General features: G+C 40.6%; 1 protein-coding gene across 1 annotated transcript; it reads right to left on the reverse strand.

Moving 5' to 3' along the window:
• Positions 1-1,605: 1,605 nt before the first annotated feature.
• LOC116523683 (40S ribosomal protein S2-like) lies at positions 1,606-7,762 on the reverse strand. The gene is made up of 2 exons (XM_032238848.1): positions 7,592-7,762; positions 1,606-2,199 (listed from the first exon to the last, which is right to left on the reverse strand). The coding sequence occupies exons 1-2, from the start codon at positions 7,760-7,762 to the stop codon at positions 1,606-1,608; spliced, it is 765 nt and encodes a 254-aa protein (XP_032094739.1).
• Between the last annotated feature and the right edge of the window lie 3,845 nt (positions 7,763-11,607).

Genomic DNA, 11,607 nt, shown 5'->3' on the forward strand with positions numbered 1-11,607 from the left:
ACAGGTGGAAATTACCACCAATATCCATGCTCCATGGCTTTCCTCCCTCATTATGCTTCCAGTGCATCGTGGTGTACTTGTCTGAAGATTCTGGAGGTTTTGGCGCCAGCCAGATTGGCCTTCTTAGCTTCTGCTACTTGGCATGTAATACCAATTAGACAACAAAGTTTCCACAGGGTTCAGTGTTTACCTTAAAATAATTACCATTAAGATGTAAAATCTGCCTCTTTCATATACAGACAATGATGTGATACTGCTTTTGTTACCTATCCCCATCCCAGCAGATACCTGCTTGTTTGGAAGCCAATTCATGATCAGATGGGGAAAGCACAGATGATCTCTGACTCTTTTTGCAGTTAGGAGTGCAGTTCTGGGCTGTTTTGAGGATAGCTTTAGGATTTGAATGGGATGCAGCAGCTCAGTGGCTTAGACCTTGAGCTTATCAATCAGAAAGGTCAGCAGTTCGGCAGTTCAAATCCCTAGTGCCACATAATGGAGTGAGCGCCCGTTACTTGTCCCAGTTTCTGCCAATCTAGCAGTTCAAAAGCATGTAAAATGCAAATAGAAAAATAGGAACCACTTTGGTGGGAAGGTTACAGCGTTCTGTGCGTCTTAGGCATTTAGTCATGCCAGCCACATGACCATGGAGATGTCTTCAGACAGCACTGGCTCTTCGGCTTTGAAACGGAGATGAGCACCGCTCCCTAGAGTCAGGAATGACTAGCACATATGTGCCAGGGGAATCTTTACCTTTAGATTTGAAATAAGGTTGTGGGGGTAGAATAATCCATTGGTCTGAATAAAAATGACATGTTGTCTCCACTCTCGTCAGAATCCTCTAGCAAATAAATCACAGTCTTTACACTGATACAGAGTTTTAAGAGGTTGGCTCACAGTTATACATCATGATTATCCATATCAACTAACCCACCAAGATATTTCAATTGTTAGCTAAAGAACTGATCTTGTAATTCAGCATAATACAGATGCATATAACATAGAAAGTACGTTGCATGCCCACTAGCAAAACTTTCTGGAAGGTTTAAAAGGGTTTTTCCGCCAAGATATGAAGAATTCCATCTGCTCTGAACTATAGGCTTTGTTATCTTAAACCATCAGCATAGCTTTCATAATTTTCATTATAACAACCCACTGCCTTGGCCAGAAATCTTATTAGGCTAAGGCCAAAGATCAAGTCTCTTAGCTTAGAAGGCCATAACTTTTCAAAATTGAAAAATAACGAAGTTGGGAGGGACCTGGGAAGTCTTCTACTTGAAACCCTGCTCAAACAGGAGACCCTATACCACGTCCAATCTCTTCTAAAAAACCTCCAGTGATGGAGCATCATCCTCCACCACCATCACCTCCTCCACCTCCTCCTCCTCCTCGTCCTCGTCCTCCTCGTCCTCCTCCTCCTCCTCCTCCTCCTCCTCCTCCTCCTCCTCCTCCTCCTCCTCCTCCTCCTCCTCCTCCTCTTCTTCTTCTTCTTCTTCTTCTTCTTCTTCTTCTTCTTCTTCTTCTTCTTCTTCTTCTTCTTCTTCTTCTTCTTCTTCTTCTTCTGGTTTAAAACTTAAGGATTACTTTATTGATAATGTACAGAATCTTTTAGGTTGCCACATCAGCTGCCTGAGTTCTTTGCACAGACACTCTGGTAGTGTGGGTCTTCACCAGATGATCAGTGAACTCCTGACAAGGAGATTTAGTGACAACCATTTCTTTCCAGAGATCAGGGGACAGATAACTGTAAGTCTTGGAAACAGCATCAAAGGTGGCTTTAGCAAAATTGCTCATTTTTGCAAAATTAGCATTGCAGCCCCTGGCTGAGGTGTAGCAATCATCAATTCCCGTCATCATCATTAGCTTCTTGGGAACAGGGGCAGACACAATCCCTGTGCTACATGGGGCAGGACTGAGGCAAACCAGGATGGACCCACACCGGCCTGTCACATTGTATGGCATAGGGTGAGGCTTGTTTCCCCAATAGCCTCGCCTCACTGGCACGATAGAGACTTTCACCAGTATGATGGCCCCACAAATGGTCAAGGCAACTTCTTCAGAGCACTTGACTTTGAGACCAACATGATCATTGTCATCCCCAATGGCAACAACAAAGGCCTTGAACCTGGTGCCTGCCCGTTTTTGCTTCTGCACTGGCATGATTTTCAAAACTTCATCCTTCAGCAAGTAACCCAGGAAGAACTGTTCTCATTGTCAGGATATTTCTCCTTATTTCTGGGTTAGTTACCTCCTTGATTAGTTTTCATCTGTTACTTCTGTCCTCAGGTGCTCAATTCAATCTCAATGACATACACCTCTTTTTTTTTAATGGCCATGATCCTTTTCTCCCTCCTCTCTGTCTTCTTCCCCCTTCCTTCTGTGAAGTAGAGTTTACATAAAGGAAACTGTAAGAGGAGACAGAGTCCCCGTGACCCCAGTTTCCTTACAAGCATGCCAGGCAAGAAATTTTAAAATTATAACAAGCACTCAAAAAGGTAGGAAGGAAGGAGGAAGCCTGAAAAGCCTTTTTTTTTTGTCTCTTGCAAATTCCAAAATGAATTCACCCTTTCTATTTTATCCTTTGATTCATTCTCTATCCTAGATTAAAGGAGTGAGACAGTTGGGGACAGCACTAATCTACATTATTTGAAAAAGAAGCAAGAAGAAGAGAAAAAATCTCACTGCTTGGGAGGCAAGTTAGAGGGGGAAAGAGAGAGAATACATGAGAATGATGCTGCCTTCAATTTGTGGGGCCACAGGTTGAACTTGGTCATTTTGCCATCTAGAGCAGTTCAATCTTAACAAGTGTAAGACCTGTGGACTTCAGTTCCCAGAATTCCCCATACAGCCCTGCTAAAGGCTGGACATCCTTGCTTTAGAGCAGAGCTGTCAAATTCTCGGCCCGCAGGCTGGATGTGTCATGCACTGGCCCACCCACGCTCAGTTTAGCGAAGGGTAGAAAAGTCCCATATGTAATGTGACACCGCCATGACAACGTGAGTTTGGTAACCCTGCTCTAGAGCAGTGGCCCCCAAACCTTTGGGCACCAGGGACCCGTGCTGTGCAGAGAGGTTTTTATACAGAGGAGGCATGGTGTCACATGCTGCCTGAATACCACTGATGGGATTTTGCTTGCTTGCTTGGCCCGGTGCTGGTCCACAGATTGGGAGTTGGGGACCCCTGCCCAAATGTCCTGGACTCAGTCATTTAATTCAAAAGCAATGAGCTGAGGTTCTGCCTTTAATTATCTCCAGAGAAACTCTGCAACCAATATTGCTGTTTCTTTTAAGCAACTTTCCAAAGGAAGACTTAAAGACGGAAAGATACTAAAGAGACTCTTTAATTGAGCAAACTCCAATCTTTACAGTGTTACAGTATGAATAAATATGCAGGCAAAAAACCAATAAGCAATAAGCAACTGTAATTATACCCAAAATTACACAGAAAAACAGTCCAAAGCAGAATATAAAGAACAGAGTGAATAATTTACATTAAAAGGCTTTAAGATATTGCCTGCAGTTTAACTAGCTTCAAGGTACTGTGAAAATAATCAAGGAACTTCCTGATGCCTTATGAAGAGAACATCTTGGACTCCATTGTGAAAATAAAATCCAGGCTGGATAGCTCAGATTCCAATTCCAGATTTGTACTTTGCATTCAGTTCTCAAAAGGGATCTCACAGGGAGTAGAAGCATGGCATGCCTCTTGCTTAAAACCGCCACCCCTTTTCTCAGGGGTCATATAATGACCATAGAAGACAACTATGCAATCTGGGGAAAAGATGCAGCTGCTTTAAGTAGCCAACATGTGCTACATTTGTTCTTCTGTTTTCTCCTAAGCACCTTCTCCAAATTATTTCCTAAGGAATTTTCAGTCCTAATGTAAAGCTTTAAAAGAGTTCTTCAGATGATTGCAATAGTGCAATTATAAAAAATTTACTAGGTTATTTTGTTCAAGCTGGCAAGACCCCTCAGAATCACATTTTTCCTTAATTATTTCATCTTTAAATCAAATTGACCCCTACCTGCCATGACCCAGGCTGCAGCATTTGCACAGGGACTATTCAATTGTGGCAGTTGATTATTGTTCTCTCCCGATTATTGTTTAGATTCTTGGAGGGGGGCAACCTGTATGAAAGGGAAACTCAGTTGCTACTTGAGATGGAGCTACTTTGCAATGCTTAAAGGGACACGTCTCTATATTAGCAATGTGTTTAGCACCTAGACAACTACTGGACTGGTCTTGAGTGACACAAAGGAAAGCCCTTAGATTTTCCTTACCTTTCTTCACTATTTAATTACTCACAATCTCTACTTTTGGAGTTCTTCTCATAGCAGCAGAAAAACTACTATCTTTTGTTGTTGCACAGGTAGTTCTTGACTTACAACGGTTCTCTTAGTGAACATTCAAAGTTATGACCCTGAAAAAAGTGACTTATGATCATTTTTGACACTTCTGACCATTGCAGTATCCCCATGAAAGCGTGATCAAAATGCAGGTGATTGGCTGCTGACTCACATTTATAACGGTGGCAGTATCTCTGGATCATGTGATCCACTTTGGCGACTTCCTGACAAGCAAAGTCAACGGGGAAGCCAGACTTACTTAACAACCATGTTACTAATTTAAGAACCACAGTGATTCACTTAATAAATGTGGCAAGAAAAATCGTAAAATGAGGCAAAACTCACTTAACAAATTTCTCACTTAGCAACTACAATTTTGGGCTCAATTGTGATCATACATTGAGGAGTACCCCTAGTCACAAAGACTTGCTGCCTCAACTTGGAAACTTGTGCAATTTATTCAGGACAAATAACTGCCCACTTTACTCTGTAAAACGAATACTTTCAAACTTGAGAAGGAAAAGGAACATAACAATTCATGATCGGATTCCACAGCCACAAAACTGAGATAGCAATAGCACTTAGACATATCACAGTGCTTTACAGCCCGCTCTAAGCAGTTTACAGAACCAGCATATTGCTCCCAACAATCTGGGTCCTCATTTTACCGATCTCGGGAGGATGGAAGGCTGAGTCAACCTTGAGCTGGTGAGATTCGAACTGCCGAACCTCTGGCAGCCAGCAGTCAGTAGAAGTAGCCTGCAGTACTGCATTCTGCACTGTGCCACCACTCTTAATACAGCTTGTGTCATTCCCGAGGGAAACCAATCAGGGGTAAAATTCAGCAGGTTCTGACAGGTTCTGAAGAATCAGTAGTGGAAATTTTGAGTAGTTCGGAGAACTGGCAAATACCACCTCTGGCTGGCCCCAAAGTGGGGCGGGAATGGAGATTTTGCAGTATCCTTCCCCTGCCACGCCCACCAAGACATGCCCACAGAACCGGTAGTAAAAAAAATTGAATTTCACCACTGGACTCAATGATTCTGTTCACAAAAGTAACCAAACTTACATACTTTGATCTGATATGGGGTCATCATATGTTTGCGCCATTTCTGTGGTTGCACAGGTCACTGTGTTGATGTCCATATTATGGACATCCTTTGTTCAGGTGAGACCCCTTGAAATTTTTTTATTTTGGCCTGAGTTTCAAATGTGTTCTTGGCAAACCGGATGGATATGATCTTGCTCACTTTATCTGAGGCTTCTCTGTCAAACAGAGCTCAGTAGTGTAAGTTTCATGCATAACTTCCTGGCAATAATGAAATCATCTTGTCCCATCATCGGTGAAGGTTGCTTATGTCTCTTTTAATAGATTCTAGATTGGGAGATAATGGAAGCACTTTCATGCCTTGACATCCCTTCATTTTCCATTTGTGTACATCATTCCTAGAATTCATCTTGACTAACAATCTCAGCTCAAGGGTAACGTAGATTCACTGACAGCAAACACGTCCCAGACTGGAGCAAAGTTTTAAAAATTAAAACAGCTATAACCAAAATAACATTTTAAAAAACCCCAATCAATAACACATTCACCCTGTGTTCTCAGTATAGCATTTTAAAAGGAAATGCAAGAATCATACTGATCTTTCGTGCTTCATTGTCTTGCTTCTTGACCTGACTATTTCTCTTTGTTAATCAAGGGGTTAGCTTGTTTAATGTGGGGCTTGGTAGCTTTAGAAGGTCATTTGAAAAATGGACAAGAGATGCCAGAATTCCATAAAATAATAGGATGTTGGGTGGGGTTAGCGAAAGACAACAGCTAACCAAAGATATTAAAAGAAGCCTTGATAAAATAGCCTTCTCCTCTTCCAAATGCAAGTGTAGAGTCTGCCACCTAGTGCAAGCTTTTAGCAGAGCCTAACTAATCTCAGAAATTTGTAAGAGCCTATTCCAAACTTGCACGATTCCTCTAATTTTATGTCTCCACTGTCTGAAAAGCTACCTTCAGCATGGAGTCAAGCAGCAACAAATTTAAGGTACCAATGAGAATTAAAAAGTTAAACAATGTTCATGTCTAACTAAGTTTCCCTGCTTACATAAATTCCAAGTTACACAATATACACTGATTACAATACATAAAGTAGCCATACTACATGGAGCCAACCTTAAGAATGTTTATTCAGAAGTTCAGAGGAGCTTATTATTATGCAAGAGACTACAATCTCAATCATCTTAGATGTAGTAGTCAAAACAGGGCATTGATAGAGAGACAGTTTTGGGATGGTGGTTCAGGTGCTAGAAACCTGGAGCCTGTGAACTCTAGTTTTTAGCATTGAGCAGGAAAGACTGCTGGGTGACTCTAGGCCACTCACTTTCTCTCAGCCCAACCCACGTCACAAGATTGTCGTCATGGGGGAAGTAGGAAGAGGAAGTAGTGTTGGGAATGTTTACCACCCTGAGTCATATAAAAAAAGGCAGGATAAAAATCTAATAACAATTGCTTCAAAGTGAGGGTGAGGCCCTCTTGATATTGCAGAATTGCAACTTCTAGCAATATCAACCAATAGCTTAGTGCCAGATATTTGCAGCAAACTGATTTGTGGTGAGTACACTTTTATAGATATATGCAGCAATAAGGATAGAACCATTTATAAATAGATGAAGAGCTAAAAGTTGCAGACTATATAAATTGCATTCTAAATGGTGAAATATTCAATTATACAGTCTTCTCACCCTCTGCTTCTCAGCTCACAACACATTAATCCTGGGGAAAACATTTAATAAATAATATGCTGGCCAAAATAGAGGATTTTTCTTCCCCAATAATTGATTTATTAAAAGCATTGACTTTGCCTTTTTTGCCACATTGACATTCAAGAAAGTTTTACTAATCAAGTTCAAACAGTGAAAAGATGCAACTAAAAATAGCAGGGCTGAAGAGATAAAAACAAGTGAAATCAAGTTCACTTAGAGATTGAATAATATTTACTGATAACAAAGTTATTACAGTCTAAACCTCTTTGCGAAGAAATACCCTGTCTCCCCAAAAATAAGCCCTATTCCAAAAATAAGCTGTAGCATGTTTTTATGCAACCACCTAATATAAGCCCTATCCCCAAAATAAGCCCTAATTAATAGTCTGCACACCTTCCTGGCTGCCCATTCCATATGGTTGTTCACGATGGCACAGACACAAGGCAAGATGGGGGGAGCTGCCCCACCTGCACTGCACTGACTTATAGTACCTCATAGCCCCCGCAGCCTGCTTGCTCGCAGCCGGGCATGAGGCTGCATGGTATGTTGGTGCCACTGAGGCGAGGCGAGGCAGGTGATGGGGTGTAGGTTGCCTGGCTGTAGGGTCTCTGAGGTAAGCCAGTGTGAGGTGCCTGGGACAAGTAGAAGTGGGCCTCCCGCATATGGAAAAAATAAGACACGCCCTGAAAATAACCCCTAGTGCTTATTTTGGGTCCCCCAAAATATAAGATCTGGTCTCATTTTTGAGGAAACGTAGGTAGGAATGTAAATGTCTGGCAAATTTTCTACAACTTGAACACCATCACAATTTTGTCTTGGGAGCAAGTAATCTCATCCCAAGAATCAAGGACATCTAACAAGGGTTTCAAGGTACAATCTCAAATGGACAGCAAGTTTGCATGGCAGACGAGAAAGTGATCCGCAAAACCCAGGCAACTATCAATCTACTTGGACACGTTAACCTTTCACATCATGTGAACATTTTCCAGTCTTCTTAGCTAATGGACATCAAAAGTAGTCAATGAAGAGTATTAAGCTCAAAATGGAAACATCAATAAACTCCTATGTGAACTTACATTACTACTGCCTGATCCTGTCAAAGGATGTCAAAGTTGCCAATCAGATTTCATGCTGGATCCTGAACTTTAAGAAGCTGATGCAGAAATATACATTGAAATGAGACATCTCGACTGGGGAAGGTTTGAACTGGATCAGTGCTGCTGTTGCATTCATTATTATAGTTATTGTTGCTATTGTTATCATTTACCTAAATAGCAATGCTGCTTAAGAACCAGCAATATATTGCCTTTTGATATGTTTAAATATGAAAGCCTTTGTTTGATGCATTTTTAAACGCTCTAAAGGTTTTGGATATGGTTCATTGACTAATTCCATGAACACATTCATTCATTAACTGAAGCCTTCAGCTTTCTTCTAAAACCAAGAGCAAAATGGAATATTTAGCATTTCCACCATTTCCCATATTGACATTTACAAAATTTTTGACTGAGATATCCTGCATCAATGCATTTAATATAAATTAAATCAGGTTTTTTCTCAGGACTGTGGAAATGCCTGTGCTGAATTTTGTCCAGTCCAAATTAGCAGCTAATCCATTATGCATCTTCTTTTTCTCACACAAGCACATATACCTCTAATTAATTTATCTTCCTTCAGGCATTCTAGTCTTTCTGTCCTATTTCCCTCTGGATATGTTGGATTTACAACTTCTCCCAATTTCCAACCTTAATATCCTTGTATATTTGTCCATTTTGGGGCCACCTTGGAAGATTGCAGAGAGATGGAACATAACACAGAACACAGAATATCAGCATTAGAAGGGACCTTGGAGATCTTCTACTCCAACCCCCTACTTGAGCAGGAGACCTTATAACATTTAAGACAAGGGGTTGTCCAGTCTCTTCTTTAAAACCTCCAATGATGAAGCACTCACAACTTCTGAAGGTGACCCGTTCCACTAGTTAATTGTCCTCACTGTTAGAAAATTTCTCCTTAGTTCTAGATTGTGTCTCTCCTTGATTAGTTTCCATGCATTATTTCCTGTCTTGCCTTCTGGTGATTTGGAAAATGCTTCTGTTTTGTGCCTTTTGCATTATTTTCAAGATTCCTCAGCAGGTAGTTGAGGAAATTCTGTAGTAATGCTTATGCTACATGCTTCATACATGTAATTATGAGGGGGAATGGAAAGCAGTATTGCTCTGCTTTGAATAGCTGTACAGCAGGAACTGCTCGTTGGACATCTTTACTCATTGTTTGCAACAAGGTGCAGTTTCTGATATCCTCTTCTGAAATTATGTTGCACATGAACATTCCTTCTCTAACTGTTATAGGTATTCCCACCCTTAGCTGTTGGCTATTCCAGGTAGCTAATATCAACTGACACCCATTTTATTTTTATTACTCCTACTAATGCAGTTGTTACTTCTTCAATCTTTTCATATAATTTCTGGCAGGATTAATGCAATGTTGGCTTGTGGAGAATCCCTATGTAACGAAAATCCAAGCAATTTGATTTATTTAGTAGGATATGGTTCAACTAACAATAGAGCAGCTTATGTGGTAAACCCAGCCTATCTCTGAGGTAGAGAATGCATATTGCTAAAGGGGGTTGGACTAGATGACCTACAAGGTCCCTTCTAACGCTGTTATTCTAAGATATTTTAAGTATAACTAGTAGTCTTGACTATGTGACAAGAAATGAGGGACCCTGGAAGTTGCAGTTTTTAATATCCAGAGGTATATAATAAGTGGTATGTGGCTCAATAGTAGTAATTGTGAGTGGGATTTTGGAGATATAGTGGAGAATCGCTGAAATATGAGCCAGCAGTGTGCTGCAGCTGCTAAAAAAGCCTAATAAAGGGATTGAATCAAGATCACGTTAAGTGTTAGTACCACTTTATAATGCCTTGGTAAGAGCACACTTGGAATACTGCATCCAGTTTTAATCACCACGATGTAAAAAAGATGTTGAGACTCTACAAAGAGTGCAGAGAAGAGCAACAAAGATGATTAGAGGACTGGAAGCTAAAACATATAAAGAAGGGTTGTTGGAATTGGGTATATCTAGTTTAATGAAAAGGACTAGGGGTGACATGATAGCAGTGTTCCAATATCTCATGGGTTGGCACAAAGAAGAGGGAGTCAAGCTATTCTCCAAAACACCTGAAGGCAAGACAAGAATCAATGGATGGAAACTAATCAAGGAGAGAACCAACCTGGAACTAAGGAGAAATTTCCTGACTCTAGGAGAATTAATCAGTGGAATGACTTTCTTCCAGAAATTGTGGGTGCTCCATCACTGGAGGTTTTAAAGAAAAGATTGGATAACCATTTGTTTGAAATGATAGTTTCCTGCTTGAGCAAGGGGTTAGACTAGAAGACCTTCAAGGTCCTTTCCAACTCGGTTATTTATAGGCCACAGATTGTCTTCTGAACATGATCTCTACAGCAAGAAAAATGTTCCTTGCTAAATTTCTGCCACTGCAAGAGAAACAGAGCAATTCATGTCACTTTCAGAGTCCTATATGTTGAGTTATTGGGTTTTTTAAATCCCACTTTTGTTATTTTTATAAATAATTCAAGTCTTAGAATGCTTAGATGCATGGAGCATTCTGTTTTGAGGGCAGACACTGTAGGATTTCAGGGAGAAAATTGATCCATCAAAATTCAAGTTTCCAAGGAACCCTAGTGGCTACAAGTATGCCATCAAGTAAACAAAAAAACAAGTGACAGGTCTATGTAAGGTTCTCCATCCTTTTTGGACCTGTGGGCACATTTGAAAACTTGGTAACATGTCCTGTGAGTGCACACAAAAATAGTATTCATGAATGATAAAGCCACAGGGCTCCAGTACAAGTCACAGTAGCAGGGGGGGGGGAATCAATGATATGAAGTCCCGATAAAAATTTGGCACTTTGTATTTCCATCCTGATATGTGATCCAAATCTGTAAATCTCAAGGTTTGTATTGTGGTGTTGTGATACTCATTGTATTATTTGTCCCCCAAATACATGTATGAAGCTGTAATGTGTACATTCTGCCATCCCCAAAGATATCCTTTACTTGATGGAATAAATCATATTTTTTCTGGAGGTTATATAAATTTGAAAATAAAATATTGCTCTGCAGTTATCATTGTGTGCATTCATATATGTATGTATGTAAGTGTGTGTGTGTGTTTGTGTGTGTGTGTGTGTGTGTGTGTGTGTGTGTGAGAGAGAGAGAGAGAGAGAGAGAGAGAGAGAGTGAGAGAGAGAGAGAGAGATGCTTCAGTGGTCTAGATGGGACCCCAAAGCACCACTGAAAAGCAATATAATACTTAGAACTGCTAAACTTCTTCATCCTGGCAGTTGTTTCCCATTTGTTTATTTGTAATCCAACAAACTTTGGTAAAACATGATGCATGGGTAGAGTTTCTGGACACATTAATGTCCATGGTGCCATGCTGGGAACTGAGAATCTAGCATCTGGCAGTGCGCGAAATTTC

This window comes from Thamnophis elegans, chromosome 1 (genome assembly GCF_009769535.1).
Source record: "Thamnophis elegans isolate rThaEle1 chromosome 1, rThaEle1.pri, whole genome shotgun sequence".
In the NCBI taxonomy this organism is placed as follows: domain Eukaryota; kingdom Metazoa; phylum Chordata; class Lepidosauria; order Squamata; family Colubridae; genus Thamnophis; species Thamnophis elegans.